The sequence below is a fragment of the Schistosoma haematobium genome, chromosome 5, assembly GCF_000699445.3.
Source record: "Schistosoma haematobium chromosome 5, whole genome shotgun sequence".
In the NCBI taxonomy this organism is placed as follows: domain Eukaryota; kingdom Metazoa; phylum Platyhelminthes; class Trematoda; order Strigeidida; family Schistosomatidae; genus Schistosoma; species Schistosoma haematobium.
The window spans coordinates 3,405,833-3,426,534 of NC_067200.1; the positions used below are offsets into that span (position 1 = coordinate 3,405,833).

The 20,702-nt window shown below is 35.5% G+C and overlaps 1 protein-coding gene across 1 annotated transcript in view; it reads right to left on the minus strand.

Moving 5' to 3' along the window:
- Positions 1–1,127: 1,127 nt before the first annotated feature.
- Positions 1,128–20,702, minus strand: part of WC2_15 (blue light receptor) — a 30,888-nt gene continuing 11,313 nt past the window's right edge. Inside the window, exons 2-9 of the mRNA XM_051217311.1 lie at positions 20,224–20,553; positions 19,173–19,435; positions 17,211–17,513; positions 15,592–16,115; positions 13,734–14,043; positions 12,038–12,116; positions 9,746–9,958; positions 1,128–4,357 (exon numbers count right to left, since the gene is read on the minus strand). Of these exons, the coding sequence (XP_051064698.1) occupies positions 1,323–4,357; positions 9,746–9,958; positions 12,038–12,116; positions 13,734–14,043; positions 15,592–16,115; positions 17,211–17,513; positions 19,173–19,435; positions 20,224–20,553 (5,057 nt within the window). The 3' untranslated portion in view covers positions 1,128–1,322. The remainder of the gene's footprint in view (positions 4,358–9,745; positions 9,959–12,037; positions 12,117–13,733; positions 14,044–15,591; positions 16,116–17,210; positions 17,514–19,172; positions 19,436–20,223; positions 20,554–20,702) is intronic.

Here is a 20,702-nt window from a genome sequence, read left to right on the forward strand (position 1 = left end):
AAGATAAGGATAGCCAGATCAAAATATGGCACAAATCCATCAAGTCATTGACAAGTGCATTGAGCCATGTTAGTATGTGTACACTAGTTGGTTGGGATCCACGAGACGATAGCAACCGATATTTAGAAATGTCGAATGACATCGCTCAAAATCGTTTACGATGGTGCAGGAGCATCCGCTCTTTGTGTTCTCAATACTTCATGTCCTTTTTTTCGCTTCCCTAATTTATTTCACTGAATTATACTCGTTGAATAACATGTTCAAACCCTAATGTTTCCAATTACTGCTTATACTTTGACTATCTCTACCACTACGGGGTTTGAATCGACAATTGTATTTGTGTGCTAATGTAGTATGCCAACTTGAACTGATATACGTACGTACCTACATACTAAGTTCTACGTTGTTACCAACTGACTGATTGAATATCTTCCAAAACTATTGAATGAACCTTCTATGAATCTTATAACTAATATCAATGGAATAAGTTGTTTCTTTTTTTTCTTTCTTTTCAAATGGAAATTTTCTATTTTAATTAAAGCAAAATATTCACAATAATAAATATGGATATTTATATATCTGTTGTTTGATTAAAGAATAATAAGTAATTAAAAAACAAAGAAGAAAAAGGAAGAACAATTCATGAAGAATATCCACTTATCTGCTATCAATGTATGTATACATATATATATGAGATGATGGAGAAGATTTGTAACTCAGCTGGATGATTTTGGTGGAGTTTTGTTCTCTGAAGTTTGTGCTGATAATGTCGTTCAGAAGAACAATGAATACTCCACGACCAAATCATCCAACTCAGAGAACAAAACTCCATCAATATATATATATATATATATATATATATATATATATATATATATATATATATATGTACATTCACCCCACCCCCAATGAGTACACTAAAACAAAAAAAAAAGTAAGTTGAATGTGTTACAATTTTTGCGATTGTTTGTAAACGTGAACGAACGAAAGAAAGAAAGAAACAATGTAAAACAATAATAGGGATGAAAATATGTACCATGTTTACAATATATAATATACATATATATATATATATATATATATATATATATATATATATATATATATATATATATATATATATATATATATATAGATGGTAATTTGATGATGACAATACACAACCACCAATCTTGATTCATACAATATATAATCTAATAATATCAAATTTGTAAGTAATAAATGCGAATAAGTTTAAAAAAACACAATGATAATAATAACAACAGAGGAATTGAAAAACTTGACTAGTTTTATCTTTTAAAATACAAACCAAAACGATATAATCATTGCCAAGGTTTTGAAGGTTGATTGTAAATATTCACAGTTTGAGAATAGAATGGATGCATTGAAGACCATATATATGTAGGTGGAACAGTTGAAGTAAGTTGAGGAGGAGGATATCTAATAGTCATGGGAAGTAAACCGGGATTAGGGGTATGAGAGATGGCAGGATTTACACATGGGATAATAGGTACACAAGGTGGGCCAAGTAAAGGTTGATCTCTGGGTTTATTACGACAATGTGGAGCAATCTCAGGACGATACTCTAAAGAAGGTTGATGAAAAGTATTCGATGATACATCTTGAAAACGTGGTAGATTATGTCTATTGATATCATCGTCAGGTAACAATGACGAAGAACGTGGAGAATATGCTCTTTTACGACTGGTCTTAGGAAAATTAGAATTTGATCCTCTTGGTCGATAAAATGAATATCGAGGCTGAGATTCAGAACCACTGGATGTGGATGAATCTACGTAAGTGCCTAGTAGGGAAGGACGACGATGATGACGCTCACTAGACCAGTTTGTTGGAGGTCGTCGATAATCAGTGTCCTCTTTGTGACCATTGAAAATTTCATCGTCGCGATCCGAGAATGAATCATCGTTCTTTTTTCTTTGTATACGACGCGTACGTAGCATATGACGATACACATTAGATGGATAGAAATTACCATAATGTTTTACGGATCGGTGGTCAGACTGTCGCATATCTTCATCCTCTAAAGACACTTCACTCTCTTGAATAGAATAATCTGACAATTCCGTAGAGTTGAATGTCTCGTCTATCAGTTTATACTCATCGTCATCACGAGAAACACTTTGTGAACTATCGATTGAGATGATTGCTTGCCGATCAGCATCAATATTAGGTTCGGTTTCTACATTCCCGTGTTTAGCTAAGTGATTCAAAATATAGCCAACTTGTAAGCGCTGAAATGAACTTGGATCAACTGATGAGTCTTCGTCTTCTTCCTGCTCTTCTTCTTTTTTATCACTATTCTTACGTGGGGTACTTGCACTATGACTAGTGGTCCCTTTATTCCGTATTTTAAGATGTTCTCTATCTCGAGATGAGTGTACTATTTGCCGATTTTCAGATTTACGACAAGTACTGATGTTAATATGGTGTTTACTTTGCATCATTTCTTCATTGCCATTGTCACAGTCATCTCCATCATCATCATCGTCATCTAGTACTTCACCTTCTTCGTTTTCATCAACAACAGGTTTGTTAAAATTTATTGACGGTAAATCCGTTGAGGTGATTGGATCGATGCTTGTGTTACAAACAACAGGTGTATTATTATTGTTATTATTATTGTTATCATCATTAATATTGAGATTCTTATATTGATTAGTGTTGTCAATCGAATCCTGGCTTTTTTTATCACTACTATTCAAACTTGTTCGCTTATTATTATCATTATCGTTATTACTACTATTACTAATAATAATCTTGTCACTATTATTCTCATTGTCAATACTGCTGTAGCTTTGACACTGATCAATATTTTCTTTGGAATGTCCCGACTTTACTTCGACATAATTATTTTTTCTATACTGAGCTGTTTGGTGCGAATTCCGTTCTGATTGCTGTGATTTAGATGGATGTCGCTCTCTTATCTTTTTTATATTTGAGTGATGATAATCTCTTCGACCTTTGATAGACGTGACTGAATTAGAATCTGTCCCAGTGACTGAAGAATCATTAGAATATGAACGATAATGACGACTATGGTAATAATCTGAGTCACTATATGATGGACTCCTTCGATGCCGACGGGAAGAATACCTGTACGGAGACTCCTCATCATATATTCGGCGACGAGGTGTGCGCCGTCCCCTATCCCTAGCGTTTCTTGACCGAGAGTGACCAGATGAACGACGATGGTGATCTGAATAACTAGATTTAGGCCTTTCATTAGAACTATACTTTGAAATAGGTGACGACCTATGGCACCCACGAAATGATGAATTCGATTTTGATCTATGATAACTAGGACTACGAGATCGGCGATTCGTATCATGATCATAATCATTATATTTATGATTATATTTACTGTCTGCATATGCAGACGACCTATGAAGGCGTTTAACACTAGATTTAGTTGACCGATGTGTAGAAGAATTATGTGAATCATTGGGTGGTGGTGTAGATCGCCGGTAGTTAGGTGACGATGCTCTTCTATAATCACTTACTAATATTGATAGCTGTGACGGACAACTCCAGTTTGTAGTTTTCGGTGGACTCGGAGCAGGTTCATGAAACTTTAGAGTTAATGGACTTGTGTTCGCAGGTTGATCAAAGGGATGATCAATTTCCATATCACTTTTATCTAAACGAGATGACTGATCACATGGATCATTATTATCAATTTCCATGTCAACAGATGTATTCTGATGCATTACTGGTGAATTATGACATAAATCGAAATTTGATGGACTAGACGCTATAATTGGATTCATTACAACTGTAGTCGGATTAGAAGTCTGCCCATCAAGCGGAATCTCTTTTGGTATAATCTGTGCATCCATTAATGAAACCGAATGATATTCAGATCCAACTTCTGGACTAGATGGTGCAGGAATTAGTTCTTTAGGATCACAACTTTCCACATAAGTTTCATTAATAGCAGTAGCAGTTTCTTGAATTTTATTTTGTTGTTCTTCTAACTGTGATTGTTCCTCTAATGGCTTTTCAGTTTTCCTCTGATATGTTGATGAGATTAATGCAGTGGCAAGAGCATACAAATCCGGTTCATCTGTTGGATAAATTTGACGACGATGAAGTCGTGGATCTAAATGTGGATTATGTTGTAATTTACGATCATTATCATTTGACAATACTCTTGTGTTAGTGATTTCTGTATTATTATTATTATTATTGTTATTATTATTATTATCATTCACAATACTTTGATGAGCTAATACTGATATTAAAGCTGAACCAAGAAGATTTCGACCACCATCGGTTAATGTTGTGAGAATACTACTTAATGGAAGTTTCAATTGCATAGAAGAGGTACATATGGATGCTACAACAATAAAAAAGAAAGAAAATGGTCTTAAGAAATTTATTATAAATATTACCAAAAAAATATATTACTGAATCATAAATATCTAATCAGTGTACAAAAAATTGTCATGAAGGAATACAATTCAAAAGAAACAATTACATTAAATTAACATTGTTTGCGATTTATATAAACTTTCGTCGACCAAACCATCCAAGTTTAGAGAACAAAACTCCATCATCAAAATCATCCACCTAAACTACAAATCTTATACAAACTTTGTTAAATCTTTAACATATCTCATTACTGTTGTGAGATATCAGCTCACTGAAGACAATGGTATATGATGGCGCAACTTTGTGGATTGGTTGAAGTTAGACATCAACACCGTTAGATGCCGGCTCAGTGGTCTAATGGTTAAGTGCTCGCGCGCGAAATCAGTAGGTCCCGCGGGGTGCACACTGCTGAGGAGTCCCATACTAGGACGAAACGGCCGTCCAGTGCTTCCAGGTTTTCCATAGTGATCTAGCTTCAACTGACTCATGATTTCAATCTGTGAAATATCTCATTATTATCAGATGGGTTTTGTGGATATTATAGTAATTTCAATGGTTGGGATCATGAGTCAGTTGAAGCTAGACCACCATGGAAAACCTGGAAGCACTGGACGGCCGTTTCACCTGATTGTAGGACTCCTCAGCAGTGCGCATCCACGATCTCGCCCCTGCGAGATTTGAACCCAGGACCTACTGGTTTCGCGCGCGAGCACTTAATCACTAGACCACTGGATGCGCACTGTTGAGGAGTCCCACAATAGGACGAAACTGTCGTCCAGTGCTTTCAGGCTTTTTATGGTGGTCTAGCTTCAACTGCCCCTTGATCTTAACCATTGATATTTCATTCTATTACTAAAATTAACGGTATACTCTGATAAATGATTATCATTATCAATAAAACTCAAGTAGAAATTACTAGCAGTAAAAAATAATTCAAACATTTCAACAAAGTGTATTCAGTAATTCCGAATATATTGATATTTCATTGTTAAAACAATATTTTAGAATATATTCCGTTTACAAAAGGACAGTAGATGAAGTTCATCATAATTCAGTTTAATGTACTTCATTGACCATGTATATATGTTATGTGTATTACGCTATTTAACCTGAAAGTTGTTAGGGGGAAGGTGTGGGCAACTGTACACATTTTGGAAGAATACTTGCTTTTGGAGGTCTTGTATTTTATTTATTAACCTCAGCAAATAAACATTGATACAAAGGGGAACCAAAACATATATGCGCCACAAAAACCATTGAATTACTGTGTGAGTTGTGATACTGCCAGGGTGCTCAAACCAATGCAGGTGGTTTTATTAGGGGTCCATTAACAGAACCTTCGGTTTAAATATCTAATTCACAAGGCAGTGGAACTACATTGAGAGATGCGGTCCCAAGGTAGTCTATGATCAAGAACAAGTTTATAAGCTAGTTGTTCCCTCAAGAGCCTGAAGTTAATGTGAACCACTGAATTGAAACCAGGGTTTTTCAATTCCCCTGATTGGATCCTTTGCATCCACCAACCATATTTAAGCGCCGAAAATTTGTTTATTGTTCGCCCAATAAATTAAAGACGCTCTCGCCATGAGTACAACTTCCTCAGTAGTGGGTATATACGCGTGGTCATATAAGAGCATTTCGAGCGGAAGAGTGGAATCTCCCTCAACCTCGGGTACCGGGTAATTTAGGGGCCTTGTAACCAAACTCGAATTACTAATGGTTTTGACGAACTGTGAGCATAACCCTAGAGCTCAAGAAATAACTGATTGAGGCCGAACACACACGTCGTTTTGCTGAGAAGTCCTCAATGTATTATATCTCTATGTTCTAAAGACCTTACCATGGGCGACAAGAATCTATATGGTAAGGTGAGGTGTGATATGTTTAGGGTTGACCTGTTTCAAACACTTCCTTTCGTTATAGGAAGGCAGCTTTATTCGAGACGCTGGTTGACTGAAAGAAATACATTAATGTTGAGTCATCACGGTAGGTAAACCCTAAAACCACGCCAACAGAGTCCAGCTTGCAAACTTTAGCCAAAACTGAACCACTGGACTTAAAGTTCTCCACAACAAGCCCATCAGGGCTCCTTGCTTTCTGTTACTTCAGATTACCTATAACCTTCTCAACTTCATTAACAATAGGGAAAATTATTTTAATCTCTCAATCTGGTTTGTTTCGAAGCTAGTTGGACTGTTCTATGAAGTGTTTCGTCCAACGTTCTAATGATCTGAACTGAAACTGGGTCACATTCTCATTAACACCTGACGTTTTTGTATCTGTTTTCTCGACCAGTTGGAATAGTTGTCTACTGTTAGCTATCGCCTCTACAATTCCCACCTCTTTTGTTTTTGCTGTCCACTACTGCTTACGAAGGCTGTGTAAACTTTACGTCATTCTACATTCAAGTTGCCTTTGCTCTTCATAGTTTTGAACCTGATACGGTGAGTTTTCGAGCATCTGTCAATCCAGCAAAGGTTGTTAAAGTCTACTGATCTTCTTTAATTTTTGTTTTAAGTCACTGGTGCTGAGCCAGATGTTCGAATGTCATCTTAACCGACATCAAGGTGAGCATCACCTTGACGATAGACCAACTCTCTCACTAGTTGCTGAAAAATACTCGTCATTAAGTTGAACTCTAAAAGGTTTTTCTTCTGTGGATTTTCTGTATTTAATAAGATCCAAACGATCACATGCTCGTGTTAGAGTATCATTAGATGCTAATTGTGTGCTCCAGAATGATCAGTAGCCTTTTGCTGAGCTTCCTCTATGGCGGTTGATGTGAACGTAGTCTACACGTGTACGTTGTTAGACCGACATTAAGGGCATCCTATTAGACGAAATTCTTGTGCCTAAAGTTGGTATCTCCTAATAATAATTAGTTGTCCCAGCACAATTATGGCAGATTGTAGCCGTTGTCTATTCGCTGAGTTGTGACACTGTAGAATCCACATGAGTGTCTTTCACTTTAATTAAAACTACCTACTTGGGTGTTAAAGTCACATGCTACAATCAGGATATTAGAACGTTTTTAATTTTTCAAAAGAGTAGAAAGCTTCCTGTAAAACTTATCCTTTACTGTATCTGAAGTGAGGTAGCTGGGAATGTACACAGAAATGATTAGGAGGTAATTGGGTGTCCTTATCTTTCTGTTTTCTTACAACCCGGACAGCGCATAAACTAATCTTAACAGTAGTCCATTTCAAGAGGACCTGTCCCTCTTAAGAGCTTAGCGCTATACCTACGCCAGCTAGGCTATAAGAGGTGGCAGTCAAATCTTTAAATACATGAAACATATATCGAGCCGGTCCTCTTGTAGTGTATGAAAACTCAGGTATGGTAAACCAGTATACTATTTTACGCAAAACTACAGTGCATTCATAAAACATGAAAATCATACATCGAATACATCATTTGTATATCTTTCTCGAGTTTTCCTTTACACTCTCGACTATTCTTCGAATCTTGTTGTTATTCCGACTGCTCGCAGTTTCCCTTCTTCTTCCCTTTATTTCAATCTTCTGTTGGTACACATCCCACTTCCAATTGCTACTACACATTACTTATGTCTATCCGCGCAAGTAGCGCATACCACACGGTAAGGTTAAGTGAACGATTAGACTCGAATCGTGTAATCATGTTTCGGAGATACAGCATACACCGAAGATTAAAAGAAAGTTAGTGGCAGTCAAACTAAAACATAGCATTATTACACGAAGTTACTGACTCTCGGTCTGTATCAGGGTCCATGTTGATGTCTGTCTGTCTATCATTTTACCAGTGTAATCAGTTTTGTCCATAAAAAATACCTGCTCTCATTTGTCAGGTTTACTTATAGTCAACGTGTTGTTGTTTTTTCTCATTAGTAAATTGTCTTCATGCCGTATCATCAGTAGACATTTTATGTCAAGCTTACCAAATTTGTTCTATTTCACAGATACTAACTTATTCTTCCTACCATTTATTTGTTTCTTTTCAACTCATCCCCCCAAATGCCCTGGTACAGCCGAGAGTAGGGAGAATCCGCTTTCCATCTCCAAATGCTCTCATATGGCCATGCGTATATAGCCTCTGCCACGGAAGTTCTAGTCAATGCCTTCTCGCGGAGGGGTATCTTTCACGAAATTGAAAGGACGAAAAGCGAATGTCCGGCGCTTTAACTGCGTTGGTGAACATGGAGAGTCCACCTAGTGGAGTCGGAAAACTCTGATTCTAAACCAATCATGCACATGGGCCCTAGTATCCTGAGGGGACAAATGGTGTATGAACCAATCGCTGGTCACCGGCTACCATGGGACTGCATCTCCTTACGATGCTTCACTGCTTTGTGGATCAGACATTTAGGTGGAAGGCTCTGAGTGTGGCCTCCTAAGAAAACCACTTCCTTCGACTTGAGCACCCGGTCAGTATCATAGTCCTCACACAAATCGAATGATTTATGTGGCGCATATTTATCTGGTGCCCCTATGTACCAGTATTTATGTGTTCAAATAAATAAATAAATGACAACTCATTCCGTATCTCCAATATGCTACATTCACACTTCAACTAATTACTCACAAATCCCTTGTTCGCGTTCCACTCGCTTAAACCGTGAAACTTACTTCCTTACACCTGCTACCCTGAGAATGAGTTTAGATAAGTCCACATTGAGTGGGACGTACCTTTTACCGTAGGTGGTCATCAGTTTTCGGTTTTCCAACTGTAACATGTGATGTGACCCGATGAAACCCAATTGATTACTCACACAAATTTTTTAGAGGTATGTGTGTTGTTGTATTTCGTTGATTTGTGGTTCAGTATGGGGTTACAATGCTTGCGGAATTAGTAACAATTAAGATAATACGATCGGCACAAAATTTTAGAGTCTTAGGTAACGAACCATATTATTCAATTTGACTTAAGATTATAAGTTTGAAAGCTCCAACATGTAGTTTAAGACGCAGTATCAAAAGACCAGGAGTAGCGTTTTGCGAATTTGAATTTTTGGCACTAATGGCGATTAGGGACAAAGATTAAGCCATAGAAGGTTTGGTTGTAGGGGCAGAAGAAATATTAAGATGTAAGGAAGGGATCTAATTGTAAACAAAGTACTCTCCAGTGTTGTAAGTGTAGTGTGGTTGGTTGGCATCTTTTGGATGCGCACATTATAATAGGCAAATTCTTCTTGTGACTTGTGTAGAGCATATGTATTCGGTGCCCCTTTGTACTAATATTTATGTGTTCAAATAAAATAAAATAAATTAATCTTCTTAGGATATCTTGAAGGGAAACTGGATTAATAGCGATTATTTTTCGACTGAAATAAACCTCGACCGAAGCAAAAAATAAATTTAAATGACAGGAAATTTACTTGTTTTCCGTTGTCCAAACAATTTGTCTGTAGATGTTCCCATCGGTAAAGCAGAAGCCACTGCAAATGGTGATACATTTGAAGTAGGGGTGACAACATCATTGTTTGATTGACAACAACACATTTCACTATATGGATATCGATGTAAACTATGAGGTGTAAGTAATATTGCATGTAGAAAATTCCTATCCAAATTATCAACAACAGGTATGCCTAAAAACAGTAATGGAAATAACTCATTAACAAAATAGAAGATTGAAAGGTAACAAATTATATTTATAAGTTATAATACGAGTTTACAGATACTGAAACACTCAATATGAGAATGTCAATGTAGAAGAGGTATTATTCACATCACACAAATACAGTTTGTAGAAGCATATCTAAATACTACTAATGATATAAGTTTATCAGTATGGGGATTTATGGAGATTGTGGTACTTCCAAAGTTGAATTCATGAGTCGATCAAAGTTAGACCACCATTGAAAACCTAGAAACACTGGACGGCCGTTTCGTTCTGCCATGGGATTCCTCAGCACTGCATGTTTGCGCTCAACGAAGGTCCTTGGTTCGAGTCCCATGTATTGTGATCGCGGATGTACACTGCTGAGGGGTCCCATACCAGGATAAAATGACCATCCAGTGATTCCAGGTTTTTAATGATGATCTAGCTTAGACCGACTCATGAATTAAACTGTGAAAATATAGGTTTATTTAACATTATATATTAAATAATAGTAGAGTTTCGATCGACAAAAAGGATATTCAATATGACAATAAATATTTATCTTATATGAACTTTAATTTTGCACAAATGAGGTTCACTTTACAGTGTAAAGTGTTCAAGTTTCCACAATACATTAAAATAATTAATATTAGATTACATGTCCGTTAATTTGTGAATAGAATGTTGCAGTTTTGAGGTTGTTATGTCGCAATGATAATAATGAATGGTAACTTTTGGGACCTCTTTATGGAACAATACTATATGTATATTTTTATTGTATAATTGTTAAATAACTAAACTATACATATTCATATTCCTCTTATCATAAGTTTTATTTTGATCTATGAACTGTTATGTTACGATTTACCATTCTTCAGTTATACCTTGTCTATCAATTACTATCTCCCTTATTCACAGCCACGTTTGCCTAAATCTTGTACAAATGTTGTTTCCTATTTTATGGTACGATGTGGTCTGTCTGGTTGGTATATAAACCCAGTATATTTGAAATACATGATTCATATCACAGAGGCTGCGATTAGTGTTAACAGGACTTAACAGGATGAGCTAGGCGGTAAGCACCACCGATAAGGACTCTAGACTGCTCGTACGGGTTATATGTGTCATTTGTCCAATCGATAAATCAATGTTTTCTAATTGGTGGGCACAAGTTATGACAGAGGTGAACACTTTTCAACATAAATGCATATCGAACTACTTAAAAAATAACTTCATTTAGAAGAGAAAACAATATATTTGATGAACTTCTGCATTCAATAATTATTAATAAAAATAAAATAATGGGTTTATTCATTAGTCTGCTCAAACACCGACTGCCCCGACAACCGATGTTTTATGGTGTCGGAGTAGGTTGGAAGAAAGATAAGGGTAGCCAGATCAAAACATGGAACAAATCCATCAAGTCACTGGCAAGTGCACTGAGACATGTTCGTAGGTGTACACTACCTGGTTAAGATATCCGCGAGACGATAGCAACCGATGTTTAGAAACCTTGAATGACATCGCTCAAAATCGTTTGCAATGGTGCAGATGCATCCACTCTTTGTATTCTGCCAAATTCTAATCTTCTCAATTCTTTATGTACCTTCTTTTATCTTTCCGAATTTATTTCACTGTATTATACTCGTTGAATAACATGTTCAAACCCTAATGTTTCCAATTACTGCTTATACTTTTACTATCTCTACCACTACGGGGTTTGAATCGACAATTGTATTTGTGTGCTGATGTGGTATGGCAACTCGAACTGATATACGTACGTACCTACATACTAAGTTCTACGTTGTTACTGACTGACTGATTCATTAATCTGTTTACACCTAAGATTACATCAAAATGTCCTGAGGACGAATTATACAAGTATTGTTGGAAAAAACAACACGTATGTAATAAGTAAAAATAGATTAAAAAAATAAGTGAATTTATTGTAGTCTTTTCATGAGTGTAAAATTGGTCATTCACAGGGTTTGAGCAACCATTATTGACATACAAAATAATAATAACAATACAACATGGTAGCATATATATTGAATTATACACATACCTATTGACTTGGAAAATTGACATTCAGGGAATAAAAACATGATACTAGATTCATCACAAGGCATAAAGACAACACCAGCCTAAAATACAAGAAACAGTACAAAGCTTGATAGGGGTTTGTAATTAATTGTAAAAACGTCTTATATACACTACCGATATATGATGACTTAAACGAGTCTTATTTTCAGCCGTGATCAGTTGTTTCTATCTGATAAGTTGTTTTACTCACCAGTCCAATTCGGTTACAACATACACTTTCTACAGAAAACCAAGCCCATTATAAAAATGACAACACTGAAATAACGCTAGAAAGCTGTAGTTTGGCGTAACCCGATAATTTGACACACAAAGCATTGGTATGCATATATTTGCCTTTCTAACGCAGACAAGGGTATGTAGGTTGAAACTTTAGCTAGGAGCGAAATCAACTTCCTCCGATAGCGTGCCTTGATTAGAATGGCTTGCCTACCGTCTTACCTTGATGCGGTACGCAAACATGTAAATTAATTGAATGAGACATTTGATGGTATTGTTCAATCTCATGCGCAATGATAAAGATGGGTTTGTATTAGCTTTTTCTGCATCCTCAGCTTTGATGTTATTTTGTACTTGTGTTATATGCCCTCTATGTTTAGGTATGAAAACCATGATTTATTCGACCATTTCGGCATTCACTTCACTGTTATCCTAGTGGAACATGGGCCACCGACCAGGATTCACAAACCAACTATATTCTGCGCTATGCTTTCCAGTTGTTTCCAATTTTTATTCATTCTTTTGAAATATGCCTCCAATTCCCTGTGCAATGTATTCCTTGGTCTTCCTCTTTTCCGTTTCCCTTCAGGATTCCAAGTTAGGTTTTCCCTCGTAATGCAGTTCAATGATTTTCTCAGCGTACGCCCTACTCACCTCCGGCGTCTTTTCCTAATTTCCTCTTAAGATGGAAGTCAGTTTGTTTTCTATCATAGTGGGTTGTTCCTGATGTTATCCAGTCAATGGATTTGAAGTACCTTGCGTAGACTATTGTTTATAAATACTTGTGCTTTTTTAATAGTATGGAACGTTTAGATGTACATAATAATAATTTTTTGTCCCACTGTTCTTCATGCAAATGTACGGCAATCTTGGAGCGAGACACTCCTGTATCATATCTTATTCGTGGTAGATTGACAGAAATCATAGATATACAACTTAATAAAAATTTTAGGTTCATTTTAGACTATCTTGCCTTTTTCTAGTCATTGGGTTTATTATACAATTTCCTATTATAAAAATAAAGTGACTTAAAGTGATTCATCCAGTAACAAATTAAAGTTCTTATCTTATTTCGCTCAGTTAAACATTATAAAATATGATCTGGATGTGTGTATTGGGTGCGATACACATAATTGTCATTGAAAATAAGTTATTTGATAAACAAATTAAAAGTAGAAGTTAGACTTGTACACCACTGAATCCCTGCTCAGTAATCTATAGGTTAAGCATTCACGCGCGAGACTGAAAGGCATGTGTTCAATTCCCGACTGCGGGGCCGTGGATGCACACTCCTGAGGAGTCCCAATACTACGAAACGGCAATTAAGTGCTTCCAGATTTCCAATAGTTGTCTAGTTTAGACCGGTTAGTGATCTTAATGAAATTAAAAGCAGTTTGAGGAAAATTCATTTATAACGAACAATTAAATATCTATTTATTCACCATTGCACTATTCTGTAAGGCTTGACATAATTGTGCCATTTCTGTCCGACGTCCACCAGATTCATCGTGCAATGTTAGACGGAAATAATTACCTCGATAACCACCAAATGGACTTGGATCCGAGTGTAGTGATGATGCTTTAACAGGATTCAAACGAGGAAGGCACCATTCTTGATCACGTGGGACAGAGACTAAGACTGGAGGTCCATTCAAATCGAACGGTTTCGTTGTCCAAGGTTGTAAACCAGCAAGTTCATAGTGTAAAGATGTATGAGTAACTAGTCGTTGTATATGTAGGCATGGTTGAAGTCTATAAATTTTTTTAAAAAAACCTTCCTTATAGAGTACCTGTATAATCACGATTTAAAAACACTGTCAAAATCTTACATGTAAATACATATTAAATATTTGATGATGGGTAATAATCAATAGCAAAATATAAAAATCATTGAAAGTTCTCACAAACTGTAATAGTACACAATAATTAGTCAATAAATTAGAAATATCAGAATCTGCTGACGCGACTGAATTGGAACATTGGTGAAAAGGTCAAGTTTTAACGGTTGTTTAGTGATTAAAGCATTGAATTCATAAGTATGAACTTAGTCTACCTACTTCAATTTTGAAAATCAAACACTATCACTGTTGATGTATCAGAACGAAAAGTGAAGAAATGTTAAGCCCGAGAACTAGTTCATAGATTTTTAATAATATATATATATTGTCATTGCATAATTACTGAGTAAGCTTATGTTCAATCCATTGACTATTGTTGTCGATTTTTTATAGATTGCCTTATTCATAACTATTTTTAGCTGTTGTGATTTTTCATTTTATACTTTGATCTGCTCATGTTTGTATATAAACTCACGTAAGCTCAAAACAATATAGTAGAGGCTTGTTCCTGATTTCTCTCTGGCTAAGAGATAGAGAGGTGCTCACAGATAGTAGACAAAAAGGAGCTTAGCTTGCGTCAGATAAAGGTTAACGGTGCTGGTCAGACGTGTAATTGGTTAATTCTAGGATACTAGGCTACGGAAGAGATAGTAGATGCGGAGAAGTGATAGATTAGAATACTGATTGGTAAATTTAACACATGATCCTGGATTGATTTAACTTAAACCATAACAAATTGGCGATCACAAGACAAAACAAAAAAGTCACTTGAATTCTAAATATTAGAATCTTAACTAATTTATCAAACAACTTAACTAATGGCCGCAATGTCATGTTTGACAGATTGATGTCAGTTTCGCTTCACACAGTACAGTAATTCAATATCTTTTGTAAAATCAACCAGTAAATTCACAGATGTTAATGAAGGACAACGTATTAGTGTTGTGATGTTTAGAGTAAATCCCATCATTGTATAGGTGTTAGAAAAGTTATAGAAATAATTTGTAACACTAAATATAATTGCCTAGTGACATTCTATCATAGTATGAACTTTTAAACATAGTAATATCTATATTTCAGAATAATAACATGATTTAACGGATGGTTTATAACATTTTTTCTCTCCTTCTGCGATATACTACGCAAAAACGGTGATCTGATAATAAAGCTGGTCTGGATGATTGAGCTTGTAATATCGATAGATTGGAAACTCGAATACAAAACACAGACTGGATCACGTTATATTATATTCAGGATTTACGATCAAGAATAGCGAACAAAAGTAACGCTAAATAATACTTGATTCAACATAATTACAAGCAGTCACACTCAGTGACTCTCAATGGGAGCAAAAGAAATCACATATCTAATAATCAGTAAATTGAATCCCTCGTTGTACACACTTAATGGTCAATCACATTTACTTTCATTAACACGTATTACACAGTAATACAATACTTACATGCCATCGAATACAGTTATTTCACCTTTACGAAAAGTTGATATTTCCACTGCCAATGAATATTCCGGTTTTGGATAGCCCCATACAAGTAATGAAACTCCAATAACAGTTGAAGGTAATTCATCAACAATTGTATTATTATGATTACGATTATCATAATTTATTACTCCACCACTACAAGTACTACTTATATCAGTCACTGTATTATTATCAATAGATTTAATGCATTCAGAAAATTGAAACAAATTACAATTTGCCTGTAATTTTCGTGCATTTGCAATGTAAATATTTAAAACACCAGAATCTTGCCGCTTTGATCTTTGTACTGGAGATGATAATTGATCTGAATTATTATCTGATCCGACAGTGGTAACAGAACCAACAGGAGACATAGTAGTATTTATAGGAGGGCTTTGAAGTACACTATTATTATTATTACTGAGTGAAGTAGGACTAGGTAGAAGTGCAGGTGCTTTATATCTGTAACGATTTTTACATCCTGACACATTAGAATGAGCAATTTTCTAAAATGTAATGAAAATAATTAGATAAATATTATCAACGAATTTTTTTTTTAAAAACAATACGTATGTACAATACTACTGTTATGTGATTCAGTAGAATCAGTCCAATAATTGACCAAAAACAACTTGGATTATTCACAGTTATTTATCTATTATATATTTCTTCAGTAATAATAAGTTGCTTTTTTTTTAAAAAAATAAAGAAAAGTTGACTGGATAATATCATCAAATGCTTGGCATAACTACGGACTATTATCCGAACATGCAACAATATAAACTGGCACATGAGTAAGTTGACAGAAGAGCTAAGATCAGTCAAATAATAATATGGAATCAGTTCATGAATAAATTCATTAATTATAGGAATAGATCATGTAAACCAGTGGAGATTTGTAACTCAGGTGGATGGTTTAGTCATGGAGCTTTCATTATTCTTCTGAAATAACATCATCAGGACAAACTTCAGGTAGAAGTTAACTATTCGAATTTCTCCATATATGACTCACAGTTTGTCCTGTCGACCTCGATCTTAATTAGTTTTGTTGTAGACAATGACAGGATAAAGGTCGACAATAGCCAATCAAGATCGAGTTCAACAAGACAAGCTGTGAGTTATACCTGAAGAAATTCGAATACTTCACTCCTACCTGAATTTTGTTCTGATTATATTATTCAGAAGAATGAAAGCTTCATGACCAAAACTCTACCTAAGTGCCAACCAATAAATGTAGACTTCTTGGTTGAAATCGTTTATAATTTAAAAAGCGGCTTGATATGGCTCAAAGTTGACTGAATTAGTGTATAATTGCATTTACTTTCTATCATTGTTCAAATCTTTAGTTTTGTGTCATTCCAATTGTATTTATTCCCATCAAATTAAACTGTGTTCAGTTGGTTTTTCTTCAGATATTGATTCGACATGAAATGGTAATGTTGACATAAATCGTTGAAGTCATTCGAGTTATTTTTGTCTACTGATTGTTTGCTAAAACCACAGGAATATTAGTAACAAAGGGTATAGCTTTTTCTTTTAAAAAAAAAAACGAAGTCAGTACAAAATGAAAATAAAGCAAAATATCCATCAACAACACTTACGGATTTTGATTTATTATCAAAATTCAACATGACAGGTTTGTGTGATTGAGCACGAGAAGACTTCTTATGAATACGAGGGATTTGAGGAGTTGGCAGTAGAGCTGTACGTGATACAGACAAAAGACATGAGATATCTGGTTGTGGTGAAATAATCAAAATGGAACCACTAGCTACAGAGATTGTATCGAGTTTTGAAGCTACATTGGAAGTCAACATCCAACGACATTTTAAAACAGCGTAGGGAATTACATGTTCTAGCTTTGTGCGTAATTCTAAATCTTCATCAAATTCGTATAAATACACCTGAAACAGAAGTGTATAGAAAGATTGTTACAAAAATGATGGTAATTATTATCGTCATGCAACTTACATCATTTCGTGTTTTTAATATCGTGCATAGTCTATTCATTAAACTCAGTTTTTGATTGGTTGTCGATCAGTCATAAACAACACAAAACACATGTGCATCAGTTTACATTGCTACACAGTAGCTGCTGCCTTGATGTGATGGTCGGGTGTGCCTATCATGATGATCCGATCAAGCTATATTGACTGGAATAGTTGTTTTTCAGGTTCTACCATATCAGGTAGGTCGGGTGCAGAACAGTAAGATCAGCGACAACAAGCTTATGGTCTTGGGGCGAAGTCGTATTGCTGACTGTACAACGTTGTGGCGGCTGTAGTGTTTTGTCAGGCAACCAGTATCTGCAATGAAGCTACCGTTTTAAAACTGAAGGATTTAGAAAAGGTTGACCCTAGAAATGTCACACTTTACCTTACCCCACGGATTTCCGTCGTCGGTGGTAAGGCTTTTTGAAGTACATAGTAGACAGATAAAAAAAACTGATAAAAAACACCGTATGTGTTCGGCCTCAAGCAATTGTCGCTTAGCCTCTGTAGTTACAATTCCAGTCCGCTAAAACCATTAATAATCCGGTCTCACCTTCCACGGTGTGGGCTGTTGGGAAGTGGCAACCGTACAGGGGTTTCTAACGGTGCTCAAAACTGACTGGGTGACCAACCAGCTTTCCGTTAAGTGACATTCTTTTCTTCAAAACAAAAAAGAGGAAACTTTTCTATTACCACTCTCTCTAGAAAGACAATATGACCGGCGTGCAACGTTAGCCCCTATTCTTTTCTTAGTATTTTAAGACTTTAATTCACACGATGAGATGATATTTAAAGCAGTACTCACTTTCCCACCCCTGCTAGCACAAAAGCCTACCTGTTTGGTGTCCTGATTTGCTTTCTTCATTGTATTTCATTGTTAGTAACCTTATTAAAAACCCGTCTTTACTTTGATCTCACTGGCATACCATTTTTAATGATATGGAAATACAGTACTATCACTTGAATGTTGTAACGTTAGAGCTTTGTGTCAAATCGAACAGCACGCTCCTCTAGTTAAAGAGCTGATACCCCGAGATATAGATGCGTTTTGCGTTTTAGAAGTATACACACAGGATTTAAGTGTTTATTTTTTTTAACCTTGCAATATATATACATACGTTTGCAAGACTTAGTTTGTCATCAAAAAACCATATACAGCTTGTTTTATGATTTGTGTATTTATGTATTATCAAGTCTTCATTGTGTAGTATGCCAGTGTAACTGCACTGGACTTGTCTCAAACCATAACAAAACTTGTGTGAGAACAATATATATATTCCAATAAATCCGAACAAAATATATGGTAGCGAAAACAAGCATTTACATATATTTTATAGCAGAAGCTTCCAAACTATTCTAGGGTCATTCACTAGCGATGGGATTTGTTTGAGATAACATGTAAATCCATGATTGGTGTTAAATGTGTCACTTCTATTGACAGCTTAAAAAGAGCTATCAGGTTATTGTGCAGAATATCAAACTTACAGAGTACAGTTCAGTTCGAACTAATTATGATGCGCGACTATCTATCAATTTTGTCAAAATATATGGGTCAAAGTAAACAAAACTTACTTGAGATAAATGAAATGCTTGTTCCAAAGTTAATTTACTTGGATCTAATAAGTCCATACGAGACCAGGTGGAAACATGGCAAGCATAGCCGGGTTGAGGTTCTAAACGATCTTTGCTATTCTCAGCTTCTGGCGATACAATATACGCTCGAGATTTGATCCAACGAACCATAATTAAGTAAAGAAATTGATTACTATTTTTACCCGACAAACGACTTTGCTCTCGAGCGATTGTTAAATCTGCACACTGATTCACTGATAGACCTGGAGATTTTAAATAATGTGAAGTAAAAATTTATAAATTGTCAGGAAACCCGTGACATTTGAACTAGATGTGAGTAGATCCCTGTTAATTGGTTAGTCAGTTGGGTCTTCCATTTCTAAATTCGTAGAAATCATATATATATAAACATTCTACTGAATAGTATGCACCCACCAAATGCTGTGGTACAGCTAAAAGGGGGGAGATTTCACTTTCCTCAGAATCCTCTCATACGATCATGTGTTTATAGCCTCTACCACAGAAATCCTACTCACTAGCTTTACGCAGCGGAAGATGAAAACCAAAGGTCTCCCGTCTAAACAGCCTGTGGATAAGGAGCATTCACCTAGAGGACTCGAAAAATCCTGATTCTGAACCGATTGTAAACACGTACTCCAGGATCCTGAAAAAACGAACAGTGTATGAACCTATTTTGGTTACCGGCTACTCTACTATGTGGTAGCATCTCCTAGAGTTCCTACAGTCTTGTGGATTAGATTTCTAGGTCAAAGACTTCGGAATTTGCCTTCTAAGAAAACTGCCTTAGTTTCAGTAACTCGACAATATCTCGGCTCACATAAAAAATGGTACACATGACTGAACGTTATTTGTCAGTGTATAATGGATTAGTAGATAAATATAAAATGAAAGCTGAATTGAAGCCAATAATTCTTTAACCAATAACAAATTTTCTCAACTAACACTAACGATTCGTTACTGAATAAGAAAATCAAAGTTGAAAACACAAAGTAATTAAGAAAGAATACATCTGAATAGATCAAACACTCACCTAACTTTTGTTGACCAAGCCAAGTATCTGGATCATTACCAGGAATAAGACCATCACTAGCGATTTTCTCAACATCATTCCAATTATTAACTACTAAAAAACCAGTACATAAACTTGATTCTACGCCTGTAACAATATTGTTGATAGGATTTTTTTGAAATCTTTTACGAGCTTGAGAAAATAAATCTTCTAATGTTTTATTATGAATAAACCAAGCTTTTTCAACATCAAAATAAGATGAAAGTTGAGGAAAACGAAAACTTTGATTAATTTGAGGATAGATTTCTTCGGAATAATCCACAGAATTTAAGTCAACATTTTGAAGAAGTGCTATAAGTTAAACAAATGAAGAAAACAAAAAAACAATTATATCATAAAACTGAAAAGGTTATTATTATAAATTGAGAAGTAAAACTCCATGAATTAACAGAAATGATCAATTACACTTAAGTAGAATGATCTTATTGAAATGCTGGTTA